The sequence below is a fragment of the Cottoperca gobio genome, chromosome 13 (genome assembly GCF_900634415.1).
Source record: "Cottoperca gobio chromosome 13, fCotGob3.1, whole genome shotgun sequence".
NCBI classification, from domain to species: domain Eukaryota; kingdom Metazoa; phylum Chordata; class Actinopteri; order Perciformes; family Bovichtidae; genus Cottoperca; species Cottoperca gobio.
In genome coordinates this window covers 1,215,200-1,236,965 of record NC_041367.1, presented here as the reverse complement: position 1 = coordinate 1,236,965, position 21,766 = coordinate 1,215,200, and the positions used below count along the sequence as shown (strand labels likewise).

General features: G+C 46.2%; 1 protein-coding gene across 1 annotated transcript in view; it reads left to right on the top strand.

Moving 5' to 3' along the window:
• LOC115017836 (solute carrier family 12 member 9) overlaps nucleotides 1–21,766 on the top strand; it is a 56,870-nt gene that overhangs the window by 20,572 nt on the left and 14,532 nt on the right. The window contains exons 7-9 of the mRNA XM_029446538.1: nucleotides 3,854–4,011; nucleotides 9,313–9,395; nucleotides 14,118–14,242. Of these exons, the coding sequence (XP_029302398.1) occupies nucleotides 3,854–4,011; nucleotides 9,313–9,395; nucleotides 14,118–14,242 (366 nt within the window). The remainder of the gene's footprint in view (nucleotides 1–3,853; nucleotides 4,012–9,312; nucleotides 9,396–14,117; nucleotides 14,243–21,766) is intronic.

Here is a 21,766-nt window from a genome sequence, read left to right as displayed (position 1 = left end):
CACACACACAAACACACACACACATCACACACACACACGTCACACACACACACACACACACACACACACGCACACAAACACACACACAATCACACACACACAGACACACACACAATCACAGTCACACACACACACACACACACACAAACACACTCACACACACAGTCACACACTCACACACACACAGTCACACACACACACAGTCACACACACACACAGTCACACACACACACAGTCACACACACACAAACACAGTCACAGTCACACACACAAACACACACACAGTCACACACACAGTCACACACACACACACAGTCACACACACACACAAACACAGTCACAGTCACACACACACACACACACACACACACACACACACACACACACAGTCACACACACACACACACACACACAGTCACACACTCACACACACACAGTCACACACACACACACTCACACACACACACACACAGTCACACACACACACACACAGTCACACACACACACTCACACACACACACAACGTCACACACACAAACACGTCACACACACACACTCCACACACACACAGTCCACCACACACACACACACACAGTCACACACACACACTCACACACACCACACACTCACACACACACACACACACACACACACACACACACACACACACACATCACACACACACACTCATAACCCCACCCCAGTTCACACACACATCACACACAGTCACACACACACACTCACACACACACACACAGTCACACACACACACACACGTCCACCACACACACCACACCCAGTCAAACCACCACTCACACACACACACAGTCACACACACCCACACAGACCCATTCCCCTTCCCACACACACCCACATCACCCACACCCCTCCCCCAAACAACACACAACATCACACACACACAGTCACACACACACACACACACCCACACACACACACACACGCACACAACACACACACAATCAACAACACAGTCACACACACAGACACACACACAATCACAGTCACACACACACACACACACACACAAACACACTCACCACACACAGTCACACACACAACACAGTCACACACACACACAGTCACACACACACACAGTCACACACACACAGTCACACACACACACAAACACAGTCACAGTCACACACACACACAAACACACTCACACACTCACACACACACACACAGTCACACACTCACACACACACAGTCACACACACTCAGTCACACACACACAGTCACACACACACACACACAGTCACACACACACACACACAGTCACACACACACACTCACACACACACACTCAGTCACACACACACACACAGTCACACACACACACACACAGTCACACACACACACTCACACACACACACAGTCACACACACACACACAGTCACACATACACACACACACCATTCGTCACCGCTGTCACCTAGTTTGCTGTGGCTTTGTTTTTGAGAGCCAGTTTGGAAATGTCAAGCTTTTCGAGATTTATTTTGCTCCTGCTGCACGTCAGAGAAATTAATAATCAGCCTATAAGGTTTGACCCACATCATCACTCACCTCATTCTCTCTCTCACACACACACACACACACACACACACACACACACACACACACACACACACACACACACTAATTTCTCATCATGTTTACCACTTTTTTTTTTTCTGGCATGATTGTGTTTCCTGGTGCAACAAACACCCGACTCTCCTCCTGTGTGGCTGCGTATCAGACCGGCGAACAGTTGTTTGGTGTTATGAATATGTCGGAGAGTCTGATTACAGCAATGGTTCATAAACTTTTCAATGCAGTACACACACACACACACACACACACACACACACACACACACACACACACACACACACACACCAGATAAACAAAGCAGTTGGCATTTCCTAATTTCGGGGGTGATGTTAACTTCTCTGCAGAACCTTTTGTTTAGTTGATTTGTGGTAATGCCAAAGCTTGTGTGTGTGTGCCGAGTGTGTGTGTGTGTGCATGTGTGTGCGTGCGTGTGCGTGTGTGTGTGCGTGCGTGTGCGTGTGTGTGTGTGTACTTGTACGTGTGCATCCGTGCTGCCTGCCTCTCGGGCTCCATGTGAAATACTAGATGCTCAGATCTTTGGATGGAGTGAACAATACTTAACAGGGCCATGATAATAAGTATTAAAATCACTGGACCTGAAAGAAAACGTGATGCGACTCTTAATTAGAGAGAACGATGGAGAGAGGGATCGGACAGTGGTTCAAGTAGAAATAAAATGAGAGGGGGAGAGGAAGGAAAAAAACCTTGAATGGGCTTTAAAAACATCATTGATGAGGGAGATGGAGGGGTGTGTGTGTGTGTGTGTGTGTGTGTGTGAGAGAGAGAGAGAGAGAGAGAGAGAGAGAGAGAGATTGAGATGGATCAGGAGAGAGAGGGAGAAACACTTTGCACTCTAATTCTTCTCTCTAGCTGTGTGCTATTGAAAAGAGGTGGGGGGGCAGGCTGCAATTCTCACACCCTGCTGTGGTTTTTGTACTCTGATTTCTTTTTCTCCATGTGTAGTGCAGCAATAAACACACACACACACACACACACACACTGGAGTGAGACCCTTATTCCAGGATCTCATCATTAGGCACCCCGGCAGAGTAATCATCACTTCCTCTTCCATCATGTTCTCTTTCATTGGACACGTTTGGCCCCCCAGAACAAATGAGTTTGAGATGACACACAACCTTCGGACCACTTGGTTCTGAACTCCTGATATGAGTGTAACAACGTGAAGCGTTTGTCCTTTTACGGCTCCACAGATGCCGCTTTCTTCTGTGTGGGAGATGTTGTGGTTGCGTTTCTTCAGTAAACTCGAAGCTGCTCTTCTAATTATATCTGTACGTATACTGGAGATACTGATATCTATATTTAAAAGCATGAGAGCAGCGTCTTCTCTGGTGTGAGAGGAGTGAGGGCTGTGCAGCTGTCATTTCACATTATTATTACTAAGCCCAAAAAGCTTAAAGACAGAACTTTGTATAGTTCAGGGGGGGAACCTTTTTCCTATCAATTTTTTACAACATCCTTCGAGGGCCGTACTAATTATTGAACTCATAACTTCTGCACATTGTCTTTAAGACGCAGCTCATTCATTTCACTTTTCTTTTATGCTAAATGCAAAAAATCAACTTTTGTATCCTGTATCTTTGTGCGGCTACTGGACCGGTGCAACATTTAGGTCCAGACCGACATATTGGAGCTTTTTGATGGAAGAATTTCAATTATTTTAGAAAATAGCTGTAAATAAAAAAGCCACAAACTACCGGCCGACTAAACTTCGTTTGCCAAAACTCAGCAGCTCTTTCTGGAGCGTCAACTGCCTCACATGGTCTTCATCAGATGCCTCACATGGTCTTCATCAGATGCATCACATGGTCTTCATCAGATGCATCACATGGTCTTCATCAGATGCATCACATGATCTTCATCAGATGCATCACATGATCTTCATCAGATGCATCACATGGTCTTCATCAGATGCATCACATGGTCTTCATCAGATGCATCACATGGTCTTCATCAGATGCATCACATGGTCTTCATCAGACGCATCACATGGTCTTCATCAGATGCATCACATGGTCTTCATCAGACGCATCACATGGTCTTCATCAGACGCATTACATGGTCTTCATCAGATGCATCACATGGTCTTCATCAGATGCATCACATGGTCTTCATGAGATGCATCTGTTGACAGGTGTCTTTGCTGCTCTCTTACATCTTCTTTGTCCTTGAAGGTTGTTTGTTAAAGTAATCGTTTTCTATTCTATTCTCCAAACCTTGGCAGTGTCCTGCTTCAGAGGGATTACAGCTTCCTGAGAGACATCAACATCTGGAACCCCTTCGTCACCGTCGGGGTTTACTCCTCCACTCTCTCCGCTGCCATGAGCAACCTCATCGGAGCCTCGCGCATCCTCTACGCGCTCGCCAGGGACGACTTGTTTGGTAGGTAGAACAGCCGTCATGTCCTCTGAAACTGTTGGAGATCTTGTTGGGAGTCAATGAAAAATATCTATTTTGTCTTTTCATTGAAAGTTTAAATGTTATTGGAAACGATGTTTCTTTCCCGATGATGACTTCACATTGTCTCCATGAACACACACAAGCAAAACCATTTTAACTCAAGGTCCACTTACTAGCTTTCTTCACGGCTCAGTCGCCAAAGAGCATAACATCCACCTGTAGATAGGGAGGAGTCGAAAGACAAACCCAAGGGGCGACAAGTGAAGAGGACAGTGTGCAGAACAAGTGAAGAGGACAGTGTGCAGAACAAGTGAAGAGGACAGTGTGCAGAACAAGTGAAGAGGACACTGTGCAGGACAAGTGAAGAGGACACTGTGCAGGACAAGTGAAGAGGACAGTATGCAGGACAAGTGAAGAGGACACGTGTGCAGGACAAGTGAAGAGGACACGTGTGCAGGACAAGTGAAGAGGACACTGTGCAGGACAAGTGAAGAGGACACTGTGCAGGACAAGTGAAGAGGACAGTATGCAGGACAAGTGAAGAGGACAGTGTGCAGGACAAGTGAAGAGGACAGTGTGCAGGACAAGTGAAGAGGACATGTTGCAGGACAAGTGAAGAGGAACGTAGTGCAGGACAAGTGAAGAGGACAGTGTGCAGGACAAGTGAAGAGGACAGTGTGCCAGTGACAGTGAAGAGGACAGTGTGCAGGACAAGTGAAGAGGACACTGTGGCAGGACAAGTGAAGAGGACAGTGTGCAGGTCAAGTGAAGAGGACAGTGTGCAGGACAAGTGAAGAGGACAGTGTGCAGGACAAGTGTGCAGGACAAGTGAAGAGGACAAGTGTGAAGGACAAGTGAAGAGGACAAGTGTGCAGGTCAAGTGAAGAGGACAAGTGTGCAGGACAAGTGAAGAGGACAGTGTGCAGGTCAAGTGAAGAGGACAAGTGTGAAGGACAAGTGAAGAGGACAAGTGTGCAGGTCAAGTGAAGAGGACAAGTGTGAAGGACAAGTGAAGAGGACAAGTGTGCAGGTCAAGTGAAGAGGACAAGTGTGCAGGACAAGTGAAGAGGACAGTGTGCAGGACAAGTGAAGAGGACAAGTGTGAAGGACAAGTGAAGAGGACAAGTGTGCAGGTCAAGTGAAGAGGACAAGTGTGCAGGACAAGTGAAGAGGACAGTGTGCAGGTCAAGTGAAGAGGACAAGTGTGAAGGACAAGTGAAGAGGACAAGTGTGCAGGTCAAGTGTGCAGGACAAGTGAAGAGGACAGTGTGCAGGACAAGTGAAGAGGACAAGTGTGAAGGACAAGTGAAGAGGACAAGTGTGCAGGTCAAGTGAAGAGGACAAGTGTGCAGGACAAGTGAAGAGGACAGTGTGCAGGTCAAGTGAAGAGGACAGTATGCAGGTCAAGTGAAGAGGACAGTATGCAGGACAAGTGAAGAGGACAAGTGTGAAGGACAAGTGAAGAGGACAGTATGCAGGACAAGTGAAGAGGACAAGTGTGAAGGACAAGTGAAGAGGACAGTATGCAGGACAAGTGAAGAGGACAAGTGTGAAGGACAAGTGAAGAGGACAGTGTGCAGGTCAAGTGAAGAGGACAGTATGCAGGACAAGTGAAGAGGACAAGTGTGAAGGACAAGTGAAGAGGACAGTATGCAGGACAAGTGAAGAGGACAAGTGTGAAGGACAAGTGAAGAGGACAGTATGCAGGACAAGTGAAGAGGACAAGTGTGCAGGACAAGTGAAGAGGACAAGTGTGCAGGACAAGTGAAGAGGACAGTATGCAGGTCAAGTGAAGAGGACAGTGTACAGGACAAGTGAAGAGGACAAGTGTGCAGGACAAGTGAAGAGGACAAGTGTAAAGGACAAGTGAAGAGGACAGTGTGCAGGTCAAGTGAAGAGGACAGTGTGAAGGACAAGTGAAGAGGACAGTATGCAGGACAAGTGAAGAGGACAGTATGCAGGACAAGTGAAGAGGACAAGTGTGCAGGACAAGTGAAGAGGACAGTATGCAGGACAAGTGAAGAGGACAGTGTGCAGGACAAGTGAAGAGGACAGTATGCAGGACAAGTGAAGAGGACAGTGTGCAGGACAAGTGAAGAGGACAGTGTGCAGGACAAGTGAAGAGGACAAGTGTGAAGGACAAGTGAAGAGGACAGTGTGCAGGACAAGTGAAGAGGACAGTGTGCAGGACAAGTGAAGAGGACAGTGTGCAGAACAAGTGAAGAGGACAGTGTGCAGGACAAGTACAGTGTGCAGGACAAGTGAAGAGGACAGTGTGCAGGACAAGTGAAGAGGACAAGTGTGAAGGACAAGTGAAGAGGATAGTGTGCAGGTCAAGTGAAGAGGACAGTATGCAGGTCAAGTGAAGAGGACAGTATGCAGGACAAGTGAAGAGGACAAGTGTGCAGGACAAGTGAAGAGGACAGTGTGCAGGACAAGTGAAGAGGACAGTGTGCAGGACAAGTACAGTGTGCAGGACAAGTGAAGAGGACAGTGTGCAGGACAAGTGAAGAGGACAGTGTGCAGGACAAGTGAAGAGGACAAGTGTGAAGGACAAGTGAAGAGGACAGTATGCAGGTCAAGTGAAGAGGACAGTATGCAGGACAAGTGAAGAGGACAAGTGTGAAGGACAAGTGAAGAGGACAAGTGTGAAGGACAAGTGAAGAGGACAGTATGCAGGTCAAGTGAAGAGGACAGTATGCAGGACAAGTGAAGAGGACAAGTGTGCAGGACAAGTGAAGAGGACAAGTGTGAAGGACAAGTGAAGAGGACAGTATGCAGGACAAGTGAAGAGGACAGTATGCAGGACAAGTGAAGAGGACAAGTGTGAAGGACAAGTGAAGAGGACAGTATGCAGGTCAAGTGAAGAGGACAGTATGCAGGTCAAGTGAAGAGGACAGTATGCAGGACAAGTGAAGAGGACAGTATGCAGGACAAGTGAAGAGGACAAGTGTGCAGGACAAGTGAAGAGGACAGTATGCAGGACAAGTGAAGAGGACAAGTGTGCAGGACAAGTGAAGAGGACAAGTGTGAAGGTCAAGTGAAGAGGACAGTGTGCAGGAGCCTTTGTTATAAACATACTTTAATATAAAACTTAATAACTACTAAGAGTATTTATAACTGAGATTGTTTGATTCTTGGAAATTGACACATTAAATATAAAGTAAATGCAATGAATAAACAATCAAACACAACTTTCTTTTGAAGTGCAAGAGTTAAATGATGCGTTCAGGTGCTCAGCTGAACTTACACTACCACTTGGTTCAGTCCGTTACTAAGGAACTGACTGTCCTCATCTCACCAGTTACATAAGAATACGTCTGACTGGGCGTATCATGATGCTATATTCACTTCAGGTAAAACAGAAACACATCTTCACACACTTCTCTTTTCACCTCCCTCCTCGGAGAGCCGAGGAGGGAGGTGAAAAGAGTGGCAGGAGACTGGGAGGGATACGCAGCATAGGTCCCTGGCAAAACTTCTCTCTCTCAAGTGCTCTATGATTATCTCAGAGGAGAGTGTTTGTGTCATTACTACACACACGCACAAACACTCGTTGTGCAGAGCAGTGAGTGATGGAGCCACGAGGAGGGAGCGCCTTTAACACATTCACATTGTTTCTTGTATTTTAAGATGAAGCAATGAGCAACATCACGTAACTCTTCCGGAAACACCTCATGAGTCGTCATGTTAGCCACGATGTTAGCCACGATGTTAGCCACGATGTTAGCCACGATGTTAGCCACGATGTTAGCCACGATGTTAGCCCACAGTCCTCCAGTGGACGCAGCATCTCTGTGTGAATCCACGCTGCTGCTGCTTTGTCATTATTAATGACTGGGAGCAACTTCCTTATCCTGTCCTCTGCTCTGCTCTTTGTGAAGTTTCTGTGTGTGTGTGTGTGTGTGTGTGTGTGTGTGTGTGTGTGTCACCAGCAGTCACAGGGTTAACTTAGATTAATCTCTTTAATTAAGAGTCAATGACTCCAAATGTGTAATGTTCTTGTAGGAGGGAGGAGACGCTTAGTATGACCTCACTGCATGTGCATGTGTGTGTGTTCTTGTTGTTGTCACACACACACACACACACACACGGTTGGTTCTACCATCCCACACACTTTCCATTTCTTTCTTCTCTATAACTCACTAATCTCCCACTGCTTCACCTCCGTCCTCTCCATCACTCAGTCTGCTCCTCTCAGCCGCAGTGATTTGACTTTAAAGTCTCACTGATTTAATTCCCGTCCTTCATCAGCTGTGAAATTTAGTCTTCAACTCGGACTCCCTCTCCAGCATCCGTTCCCTCCCCCCTCCCCCCTTTCAGCTGCTCCTCCTTGTTTGTTCACGTCTTTCCTTCTGGATGTGAGGCTCTACTGTACAGACCTGCGACAGATATCATCATCGTCATGAGATGCAATGTGAGGAACATGTGAGGCCGTATGTAAATGAGTTGCCAATCAACCACACGGCCCTCGAAGGTGTTAAACAAAGTGATGCGCCCGCTCTCTTCGCCTCTCCTGTCTGACTACACGTGTAGCTAATTACATACATTTTGTTTAAATGTGAGTATTATTAGAGCGTTGCTATAGTGAACAACTTGAACTATAGGAACATGAATCCACGGGTTTGTGCTCTCCGAAGATGAAGCTGTTGTAACTTCCACAGACACAAAGCAGTGTGTGGGTACACGTGATGTCCTCCACGGAGGACGCTTTAAGTTTGACGGCTTCGTGGCATGATGTTCGCTGCAGCAACACGCAGGACGCTTTGTGTAAAAGTGGCTCCGGGTTCAACTGGTCGGCCGACGCGGTGCTCTCATTGAAATGAATGAGAGTTCTGTTGTCTGTCTGAACGCGGCTTTAACACACTCGCACGTCTCTGATAGGACACCACATTCAGCCCTCCACCAGCCTGCGCAGACTTTCTCTATTCTGATGCTTTAGTTTCTGTAAGTTGCTCAGAAGAGTCAAACACCATCAGGGTGAGAAGGTGGAGGAGCTCAGGTCTCTCTTCACGCCCACACTGTGTCCAACATGGCGGACCACGCTCCAGTGTTGGCAGCTGATATTTGAAGGAGAATGTTGTGGAAGAAATTCTCTATTAAACCCAAGAATGGTTCATCACATTCTTCCTTCTGATTAAACCTTTCAGTCCATGCACACATTCAGGGTTCCTCTCGTGTGTTGTGAAGGTCACATTGAAGCAGCTGCGGGAAGTTAATCAATGCGAAACATTTTCCTAAAGTTTGAAGGTTTTTGAACAAGATTTCTTTTCATCCCTGCAGGTAAGGTGCTCTCTCCGGCCAAGAAGACGTCCCACAGTGGTAACCCCTGGGTGTCCGTTCTCTTCTCCTGGTTCCTCGTGCAGGTCAGTGGAGATAAACTACAATCTGCCAGTGAAGGCATCAGATTTAAAAACCGTTGACATAAAAGTCACTTTCACTCATTTCTTTACCCTCAACATGGAAAAGGTTTGTAATTCCACTCTGAAGTTGTCGTGCGATCGATGGGACTAAATATTTAAAGCTTCATGGGTCAAGAACAACTTTAAATACGAGATCTCTGAAGCTTCAAGCAGAAGTTGTTATTTGTGGGTTATTAGATCCACGGGGTGGTGGGACAGAAGCACAGCGACCCTCGTCGCCACGATGTGAAGTCCTGGAGAGAGTTCTTCAAACAGAACCGAGTCATTAGAGCGGAAAGTATTTCAGTTTGATGTCTTTGTTCCCCGTTCTGTTCTCAGCGGGTCACTTCTGGGTTATGAGGTTGTTCTTAATTATGGGGTTATTTATGTCCCTTTAGTTCAGGTGGAGTTACAACAGGTGGTCCAAGGTCCCTCAGGTTCCATCGCATCCTTTTTCTTTTTACTTTCAGTTTGTGCTGCAAGTACTCACTTTGACCCGCTTGCTTATAAAGCCCCGTGCAAAGCATTGTGGGTCAGAAAAGCGCGCTGGCTTGAAGACGGCACAAAGGGAACAAATGCAGTCGGACATCCTGGTATATTTGTCCAACTGCTTTGGTGTTGACACTAAATCTTTTGCTGCCGTTGGTACAGAAAGTGATCAACAACTTCTCCATGATTGATGTTCTCATGTTGGCTGGCCACTAACAATCGTCTCAAAGTGATCGTGACCTATAACGCAGCGCTGCCATCGCGGCTGAGAAACTGAGGGACGGACGCAGAAATGAACAAGTCCTGTTGAGTTTGTTCTCTTCCTTTGTGTCGTCTTTGTCGGGGACAGAAGGACATTTAGAGGGAGGGGGAAATATGTGCATGAGGAGGGTGAGGATGGAGAGACAGAGGAGCAAATAGGCCTACCCCATCATTATCAGAGGTGAGTGTTGAAGCCTGAATGGCTTGTCATTATTTGCGCCCTCTCTCTGTCCCCCCAACCCCCCCCCCCCCCCGTCCTCCTCTCTTCATCCCAGGAGGAGCAATTAGATGGAAATCGTTAGCTGCGCCGCGGCTGCCACCAGAGATCATTGACTCTCTCGTCCTCTTTCTCTCCGCCTTTTCTTCGCCATTTGAATCATTCACTGATGACAAAAGTCTGATTGTAATCTCGCCTTGAACACTCCCACACTGCGGGATTGAAAAGAAGGAACGAGGAGGGACTTCTAAATCACGGGAAAACAGACACACTGCGAGAACAAGGGGAGGAGAAGAATAGAAAAAGAAGTTGTATAGCTGGACAGGCGAGGTGAGAGGCGGCTGCAGATGTTGTCATTGAACATACGCCGGTCGTCTCTTGTTCCTCCAAGAATCTTGTGATTGCAAACGTGTCCGCTACTCGAAACTGCAAACTTTCCAATCACAGCAGTGTCCCACACACAATCAATCCAATTCAAAACTACTATTTTGAAGATACAATTAAAGATCAAGCCTCATTCTCTGCAAACAAAAGTCCAGCAGCGGTTCTCCTCCAGCTCGTGAGCCTTCAGGGAGCCCAGCGAAGAAAACTCCTTCCAGCCATTAACTCATGTCTCCAGGTGAGCGTCGGAGCTCCTCGCCACAACAGCAGAACCTGTTGACCTCACTCATGAACAAGAACCCCTGAACTCCTTCACTTGGGTCTGAAGGGGAACACACCGTTTACTGCCTTTACATTTCTCGTCCCTTCTGCACCGTTGAGATCACAGTCATGTCAGCAGAACCACATGAAGCTCTGAAGTGACAAAGAAAAGCACAGAGTGTGAAGAGGTGACAGTGTTGCCGTTAAAGACGTCTGTGTTGCAGAGATATCTACTGACGTTAGCATGCTAACAGCTAGCTGCGCTCTGTCCTGTAATACCACGTGTTCCTCTAGAGGCGATAGTGAGTCTCTGCAGCGCCAACGAACATGACTACTATTGTTGTTGTTGTTAGCACTCAAGCTAGCCCCTTGTGGACTGATAAACACACGTGCAGAGTGCGCGCAGGTAAGAGCATTAGACTCATTGATGTAAATATAATTTCAACAAGCATAACAAAAATAACGAAAGACACTTTCTCCACCCTCGCTTTAAGCAAAGCACTGTGCGAGTGTTAGCGGTAACCTGGAGACATTTGTGGAAAAGCCCTGGCAGTGCAAAGCATTACTCAGCTGCTTTATATTTAATAAAAGTGTCTGTGAGAGCCTTCGTCTTCTACTGCAATTTATGGCAATTTATGCACACTGCTCTCCAGTAGAAACAGGCTTTCAAATCGAGACACACACACACACACACACACACACACACACACGCACACACACACACACGCTGTGCACAGTGACAGCAGTTGTCCATGCTGGCCTGTGTCTGAGTTAATGGCTAATTAATGCTCGGGTAGAGACGGCTCCCAGGGGAGCGCTGGAGAGTCACCCACTGACTTTGACTGCCAGAGGTCAAAGATGAAGTCTTACCCACTTTCTCTCCTCTCTCTTCCTCCCATCTCATCCTTTCCACTCGTCTTCTTCGGCTCCCTCACTTTGTCATCTTCTCTCTCTGAACGCCTGTCAATAATGTGACATCATTAATCTCAATGCTATCCTCTTTCTCTTCAGTTTGCTTCTGCTTTGTGGTCTCAACGTCAGTGATCAGCGGCTGCTCTCTCTCCTCCTGAGACACCAGTGACTTGCCCTTCAGCTGAGGAAACTGCAGCGGAGTGTCCCCCGGCTGTAACACACACGATAATTACTGTGTGTTTGTTCCCAGGTGCAGTGCAGGAGTTACTTCTTCCACTGCACACAGATAAAGAAGAACTCCATGATGATGGAAAATCCACAGAAAGTATTTCAGTCAGTTCAGAAGATTTCTTGTTTCTTGCAGACGCACACTGACAGCTCCTTATGGCAGGAGATTTAATCACGCACGCTGCGCCGCTGGATTGAAAGCACATGAGTTATTCTTTAATTTGTATTATTAATAGGCTGATGTTTATACCAAAGTAAGCAAACTGGGAAAAACCAAGAACATCTGTCAAATCAGACGATTGTTTCATGAACACATGTTCCCTGTAGTGATTCTACTGAGTTTCACATTTTGAATCCGTCTCCTCCGACACTGCAGTGAAGATGATCATCACCAGTCATGTTACTGTTCTGGTCTCCCTGCTCTCATCCAGCTCGTCTCCAGGCGCAGCAGGAAGCTGTGAGCTCTGATCCACCGCTCACTGTCTGGCAGAGTCGCTGGTGAACAACATAAGTGGAGCATTTAGCAGCTAAAGAGCCAGATGTTTCCCTCAAGACATGATGCCAGAGCTACAGCGAGGGTCCTGCTTCCAGCCCACTGCACCAACCCAGAGGGGCCATGGAATTAAAACACTAAATGTATTTGCTACGTCTGACTTTATGTGAGTGTATCTGTGGTAGCTGTGGAAGATGTGATGCAGGTGAAACAGTGTCTGGTAGCTCCCACAGCTCTGGTGTCGGGGCACATGGCCGGGAGCAGCACTTCTAATGGGGTCATCGTCTCCCTCCACCTGGTGCTCCTCAGTCTCATGTGCTGCCTCTAAATCAGGCGCTGAGGAATTCTTAATATAACTCCACTCGACCGCGTTGTCGCTGCCGAGCAGCAGCCGATAATTAAAAGTGAACGTTATCCTCCATCAGTGGCTCACAGACGTGGAAGTATTTCATTAGGACAGTGTCCTGCTCCCAGATGTTGGTCAAATCTGCCCTTGATGTCACCCCCCACCTGCAGCAGACAGATGATCATATCTAACGGCAGAACTTCTTCAGTCTTTGCACCAGAACGGACTCGAGCTCAATTATCTGGGGATCCTTCACTTAAAGTTACCGTTAGGAACTTCCTACTGGTCATCACACAGTGTGGATGTCAAACTGACGCCTGAAGCAGCCGCCCCCGACCTGTCTGCACCCCGCACTAAGACTGATGCTCTCAGTGACACATCTGATGAAGCGGTGACCTTCAATAATGACGTTTGTCCTTCGTGTTCACGTCTGAATGCAGCTGCTCGCTCTGAGGCTTCGTTGGATACATGGAGACGTGTTCTACAGACGGCGTGTGAATCACCTGATGACATGAAGTCGGACTCTTGGTGTTTTAAAGCAGCTCGTTGGTCGTGTCGGAGTCTGCTGACTCATCGTTGGCTCTTTCCTCCTTTTCAAAGAAGCTCCAGCGAGTATTGGAAAGAGGTGCGGATGGAAGTGGTCATTTACAATAAATATTACCAACACAAAGAAATTACTTTTTCTTTCTGTGCGACCCGGTACCAGAGGACGCTCGGCCCGGTGCTGGTCCGCGGCCCGGAGGTTGGGGACCTTCTTACTTCACGTGTTGCAGCGTCGCTGTGCAGTTTGTCCCCAGACGGCAGTTTACACATTCATGCAACGTGTTCGCACCTTAAATATCGCTTTGCTAGTGTTCGTACAGTGTGTGTGTGTGTGTGTGTGTGTGTGTGTGTGTGTGTGTGTGTGACAGACGACTGGATGAATGAGACGTTATTATTCTGCAGAGTTGTGTGAGAGTTAGTAAACAGATGTTTTCACACACTTCTGTTAAACATCAAGACTTCCCGGTCACACGGGAGCGACTGACGTATAAAGGATCCTTTACAGTGAATGTTGATCCCTCTTCTCTTCCTGGGTTTTGTCTCCTTCTTTTCTAGCTGGTGCTTTTTTCGGGGAAGCTGAACACCATCGCCAGCATCGTGACCATCATCTTCCTGTTGGTGTATGCGGCCGTGGACTTGGCCTGCCTTGCTCTGGAATGGGCCTCTGCACCTAATTTCAGGTACTCATAACGCCGGCCTGTGGCTTCATGAAGCACATCTTCCTCACTGCACACGTCTCCTCTCTGTCCTACCTCTGCCGGTGTGTGTGTGTGTGTGTGTGTGTGTGTGTGTGTGTGTGTGTGTGATGCTGCTATGGTGACAGTGTACTAATTAAAAGACATAAAACTGGCCACTGCCTGCAGCCCCATATTGGAGAGGGACTGATAATAAAACCGTGTGTGTGTGTGTGTGTGCTTGTTTTTGTGGATGCGTGCGGAAATGCTTAGAGATTTAAATTTACAGTGTGTGTGCGTCAGTGTGTGTGTGTGTGTGTGTTGTTTGTATTCCTAGGACACTTGCAATGATCCTGATTTATAAAAGCTCCCTGAGGACAGTGTGTGAGGCGATTACATCACCACCGCCGGCTTCACTCTGCAACTCTTCATCACTTATTCTCTCCGTGCGAAGTGTCCACGCTGTCACAAATGTTGTTGTGCAAATCTTTAATTTACAAGCAGCTTCCCCAAATCCAATAACTTGTATTGTTTTTCTAAAGACATACCTTCCTTGATTAAACTCCTCCACTGGCTGCGAGATACATTTCAAACATGACAACTGCTCTTTGTTCTGCGTTTGTTGTGGAGCGGAGAACCTGCTGAAGCACCATGCATCACTGCATTGTTATGACAGGTCGCCCCCAGCGCTGCGACGCTCTTATATATTCCTCTGCACACATCGTTGGAAACAAGTCGTAAGACATGCGAGAACTTTTACATCTTTCAGTCACGTGCGGTTGGAATCAGGAGACAGACAGAGGAAGCTACCTGCACATCTGGAATATGGAAGTTACACAGACATGAGCTTCGTACCAGACGTCTCTCGTCACCTCGCAAAGTACATTTTTCACAACTCAGACCTTTTGCTCATTAAACTGAAAGTGAAAGGGAATCCACTGTGAGCTCTAATATCAACGTGAAGTGTTGATTGGCTGCAGAATAATGACATCATCCATCAGCGATGACAGCCTGCAAATATTATATAAACATATGCACGTAACACGTAGCATTTATTTGTTGCAGAACTTGAACTTGTTGTTCTTGAAGTCACAGAAATACTAAAAACATTTGACTTTGAAATGTTTCCTTTTGTCTTTGTGTGTTAAAATATAAAAACTCCATAAAGTTAAAGAGACTTTAATCTCCTGCATCATTAACTACACACACAGCGGACCGCAGACCCTGACGTGATCCCCTCTCTGTGCTGAATCCAGAATACATTTTGAATCTGGATTCGTTTTGAATCGACTCCAAGAATTAAAATCGACTCGTGAGCTACCTAAAGATTTATTACCCCTCTATCTGTTACTATTTATTACTCTGCCATCGATCGCTTCCACTTTAATGAGCCTTCATAGCATATATTCAGCTCATGTTCTATCATCTACTTCTCCTGTACATGTTCTCCAATCATTACTTTCCCTTATAATTGGATTTCTTTAATACTTAAAATATTCAGAGACAAACGCTTTAAAGCAGGGGGGTCAAACTCAAAACTTTAGTTCAGGGGCCACATGCAGCACAATGTGATCTCAGGTGGGCCGGACCAGTACCATCACAGCATGATAACATATAAATAAGACAACTCCACATGTTCCCTTCGTCTTAGTGCAAAAACATTCTGAAAATGTTCCAATTATATCTTTTTACTAAACATTATGAACAACCTGAACTTTCTTAATTAAAAAGTTGTAATTTCAACAATAGTATCAGTTTATCATTTACACATGTGTGTTACAACGTACGGATCAGTGTGTCTACAAAGACACAACACATTGTGTCACAGGTATCTGGAACAGGATTTTACTTTATGATCAAAACAACTAATTTCTACACTTTACAAAGTCATCCCGCGGGCCGGACTGGACCCTCTGGAGGGCCGGTTTTGGCCCCCGGGCCGCATGTTTGGCACCCCTGCTTTAAACGGACTCTTCTCACAGAGACAGTTTGTTAAGCAACATGTTTGGATTGTCTTCCTGTCGATGTCAGTGATTGACAGGAAGCAAGAACTGTTTTCTGAGCTGCTGTATTCTTGTGATGAAGACAGAAGGATAAAAACTTCACACATGTTTCCAGCTGTGAGGAACAATAAACTCTTACGTCACGTTTAGTTAATTATTCACCTGCTTAAACTGTATTTGTCAAGTTGTCCCGAGAACTGAAACCAAAACATTCTCGTGAAGCGCTTTTATGAGTAAAGTCTGAACTGATGCTTTTAAAGGTGCTATACTTCAGCTGTTTCGTGCATCATCGTTAAAATGCAATAATTATATTTGCCACAAGAGGGAGCTGTGACCGTCCTCAGTGTGCACTGAGAGAACGTGTTTCCTCTGGTGCTATCAGCTCGTTATCGCCGCGTGACCGCTGGCAAAGGCTACAGGACACAAAGTTAGCCGCTAAACTTTTCCTCCCGCTGATCTCTCCTCCCCCTGTCGGTCGGGGGACCCCGGGACCCCGGAGCTGATAAGGCGGCTTGTTTTCTGGCTGGCCGCCCGCTCCGGGCCTCCTTCCTCCTCCCCTGAGTTTCTAATTCTGCTCATTCATTGTTGTCAACGGGAACATTTCAACGCCAGTTGTTTGTGTGTTTTGTGTTTTTGTTGCTGTGTTCTCTGCTTTCCTCCGCTCTCTGTCTGGCTCTCTCCCACGTCTCTTTCCAGGCAAAAAGAATTAAAAGCCATTTAGCGCCGTCTCCCCTGAGAACTGCTCTGTAATTAGCATAACTAATTTAGCAGAAATATTTCCTTTCCCTTAAATTTGCTGTTGTGTTGAGGAGGGAGTGAAATTATGATGTAGCGGAAAAGATGTCTGCTTGTTAAGTGTGTGTGTGTGTGCGTGTGTGTGTGAGTGTGTTTGTGTGTGTGTGTGTGTGTGTGTGTGTGTGTGTGTGTGTGCATGTTTTCACATAATATAACAGGAGAGTGAAGGAATGCAATTTGGAGACTGTGTGTGTGCGTGTGCGTGTGTGTGTGTGTGAGAGTGCGTGTGTGTGTGTGTGTGAGATATCAAACTGGCTGATATTTTTTTTTCTTTCTCATCATTGATGTGTGTGTGCATCTGTCTCTTAGTGTATCTGTGTGTGTGAGTGTTTCCCTTCTTGTGTGTGTCTGTTGGCTGCAGCTTTATCAGCAGTGGCTCCAGCTGTGTGTTGTGTTCCTCGGGGGGGGGGCACTTGTACTGGTAGCTTACACACGCATGAACACCCACATACACACACGTACACACACATACACACAGCATCACAGGGTCACTGGCCAGGACACACTGATGGCAGAGGATGTTTGTGGAAACACAGCGACCTTCAGTCAGAGTGGGCGACTGAAGAGCAACAGAAAGTTTCACCAGCTCCGTGTCACGTGACGTCCACATCCCAGCAGCTTCCTCTGCAGCTACAGTCACGCTCTTTGTAATAATCTGGGAATTGGCCGGCTGAGCCATTAGCTCCAAAAACAAATGCTTCGTCCTCTGTCTAATGTCCAAATGTGAGCCAAGTTTGATTTGACAGATTGGAGTGTGTAAAGATCCAGATGGATCATCATCTGTGTCTGAATGGATGAGCGGGGAGAATAATGTTCTGTTAATGGTTCGACATGAGGACGGCTGAGGATTACAGGAGCTCAGACCGGACACACACACCTGACACTATCATCCTCCAGTGTCAGCTGTGCTCGTGTCACGTTGCATTACAGGGACACTACGAGTCACGTACAGTAGAGTACCTCTCCGCTTGTTAAAAAGTCTTCTCTACCTTCTGGGCATTTCCCAGGCAGAGAATGTCAAGTTCAACCTCAGCTGGTTAGTTATTCAGAGTTCAGATGGAGGCAGCATCATCACTGCAAACACACGGGACGTGCACCTCTCAGTGCTCTGGTGCATCCGCTACCTTCTCCACGACGTCAATCGTGAGAGAAAGACGTTATCCAGGAGCTTAATATGGACCTCAGAGTACAAACGCCTCAGAGCCGCTAACGACAGCTGACTGTTAACCTGAGGGGACCGCAGGACGCCTGGTGTAAATATCCTGAGGCGGCGTGGAGCTCTGCTTATTGTTTGTTCAGCTGACTCTTCGCTGTTACACTGGGCTGATCCTGTATCCAGTCAGTTCTTAAGTGGTTCCTTAAGGTCAGTCCAGTCTCCACTGGTGTGGTGCCAATGTTGGGACGCTGCCTGACGTAACGTCTCATGCAGTCACTGATAGAAGCTGGCAGCCCCCCTCTGTCTGAGTGTGTGTGTGTGTGTGTGTGTGTGTGTGTGTGTGTGTGTGTGGATAAAGTTTCTGTCCCTCAATCATGATGTGTCTCTTGGCTGAAGGCCGGCTGTCCTCTCTCCATCTTCATCGCTCTCCGCTTCTCTTTCTTAATGTCTCTGAGGACTTGATTGGCGGCGATTATATCAGGGTGCTTCTGCTGTGTCAGCTAAATGACAGCAGGAGGGGGGGGGGGGATGAGGTGATTGTATGGAGGGACTGTTGTCGCTGATGATAGAGGGACCTCAGAGACAAAAGCGAGGGGTGGGGGGGGGGCGGACCTGGTGGGCGAGCTTTTATCGTAATTGCACCTGAGAGAATGGCGAGCCCCGCCGAAGCTAAGTGATGAAGTCAAGAAGAGAAAAGCAAAGTTTAAAGAGAGGCGAGTGCGAGGACGCAGCTGATGCCGTCATCCACTTACAATATGAGAAGCTTCCTCCCAATCTAACAAGCGGATATGTTTTCCAGTGGAGGAGCTTCAGCTTGAAGACCTTCTGCTCGTCTCGTTAGGGTCTCATGTGGTGTGAACACTCAGGATCTATAATTAATGTGCAACACGTTGTCTTTCAAACCTTCCACTTGGACCTGCTCACATGTTCCTCCTGCCTTATTAATGCAGAACATTGACCAATAGGAGAACTAATGACTCCCCTAATGACGTCCCTCGTTTCTCTTCTCTAGTGTCATTAGTTTCCCGGTGGTCCCCCCCCCACACTTTTACACCTCCCTGCTGCAAAGTGTTCAGCAGCTTTTACTTTAAAGAGTCTGCTGGTGGATCTGAGGAAGAAGCCAGTCGCTCATCTGAGCTGTGTAATTACAGCTGTTTAATGGCTGTTGATCCACACGGCTGCAGTTAGTGCAGGAATCTCACCCACACCTCTTCCACTCATTCACACCTAAATGGATCTGACATTTATGGAAGTATTTTTAGGTATATATGTTCAATAAATACAACTATTAATTATAAGGATTCAGCGAGAAGTCGACAGCTGCGTGCAGAAACAGCTGATCATCCATGTGCTTGTTTTAATGTCCCAACATCACCTCCAGAGTGTGTGTGTGTGTGTGTGTGTGTGTGTGTGTGTGTGGCCTGCCCCCGACTCGCTAATTAACACTGTTAATTAGTATGCAACTGACAGCAGGTTGTACAGCTCAGGACTGCAGCACCAGTCAGCTTCAGTCTGGACTGTTGGACGAGCTTCAGTCACAAAATGAGGTTTAAAAATATGATTATGTGAAACTCAGAACGAGTAGAGCGTCAGCAACGTGACGGAAAGAAGAGCAAACAGTTAGCAATCAGATGACTGAAGACAACATGTAATTATTTAGGAAACATTTAAACAAATATATATTTATAAATAAACAGCAGGTATTAAGCATCTTCAATGTTTCCTAAATAATTATATTTATATTCAAAAGTCCCTGAAAGGATTTAGACCCTCCTGTGAAACCCAGACAAATGGAATTATTCCCTGGGTGTAGCAGCTATTTAAAAGATTCGCAGCTCACTCTTTAAATTAAATGAAATCTTCTACTTTAAAAAAGTAAAGAATATAAAATAAAGCAATTCCATATCTTCCTTTCACATGACAACATGAATGTACATACTGTATACATATATCTATGTATATATGACCATATAAACATTTGTTCATTCGAGCCGTTAATTAAACGAAGCTTGGATGCACTTCCAGACTTAATGAATGCACTACTTACACACACAGCACTTACAGATGAATATGTTTTAATCTTGAAATGCATTACGGTGCCAACGCTGCTGTGCCACACTTTAAGATATGTTGCCACCACTTACCAAACGTGTGATGCAGTAGAAACATGGCACATAGAGACAGATCCAATAAACGGCTTCACCGAAATGTTTTTCTGTTATTTGTTTCTATCTTATTAACTGTTAAAAAAACCAACATGCCATCTGCCCGCGGCTGCAGATTCATGGGGCTGTCTGTTCACTGTGTGCTGCTCTGCAACATCCAGACAATAACAGTTGAGCTGTTGCTGTCATGCATCAGTGTGATCGGCTCAGGTGTTTCAGGCCGATGAGACGGCTCTTTCACATCTGCACTGCTGCACACACATGAACCAACATGGCAGCCGCATGTGAAGACGCCCACAACCTGCACGTTTAAAATAGAGTCTACAGCTAATGACTCCGTGAGGCCGACACTTAGAGATCCCATGTGTGTTTTTTCTTATGTTTATTTCCCCTAAAATTCCCCCTGACTTGGACTATTCTGACTTTTATCTGTGCAAAGTTCGTCACTACACAACAACACAACCCTGACTCATATCGAGCAGAGCGGACTTCTCAGTACAGAGACAGTTAGCATTAGCATTAGCATAGTGGAAGTTTAGAGCCTGCAGTTTTCGGATGTAAGCCGGACCCTGGAGCTGCTTCTATATCAACCATATCTACTAAAAAACACACCAGATATTATTGTCTGTTTCACAACCATTAACGCTGTCAGCTGCCGCCAGTTACACGCCTAACAAGCTAACATGCTAACAACATAAACAAATACAAGATGCTAACTACACTAGCTATTTACACAGATTTAGCTGAACAACAGACTCAGAAATATGAGTTTTTGTTTTGATTTTAACGTTGGAGAACCAAGTTAAACACAATATTAATCATAGCAGAGTATTTTACATACTGTAGAGCGAGTCTGGAGGCAGATGTTAAGCACAGCTCAGCATGCTAACATGCTCACAATGACAGCGCTAACATGCTGCTGTTCAGCAGGAATAATGCTCACCATCTTAATTTAGCTTGTTAGCATGACTTAAGCCAATTTAGTCATAAACTAAAGGACTGGACTAAATCCAATATTAGTTGAGACATTTCAGTATGCAACAAGCGCTGAGAACTAGCGCTGTTAATGTTTGCTAATAACTCTCCACCCCTTAACCTTTTCATGCCATGAAGTCCTAAAATTACCAAATTCCAGCCCAGTTTCACAGAAGAGAGGAAACGGATCATAAAGTATAAAAGATCATTTAAGGACTGACTGAATCTGCCTTTGGCTTCTGACAATGGACTCCATAGCGTGGGAATAAGGTCAGCAGGTAGTAATACTCTGCCTGAAAACGTATTGCTGCAGTTTAATAATTCTGTTTGAGATTCCTGTATTATTAGCTTTTAGAAACCACGTGGACGGGTAATCACGTTAGGAGCATCTGATTTCATTCCAACTGATTTTTTTTTTACTGAAATCCTGTGGTTG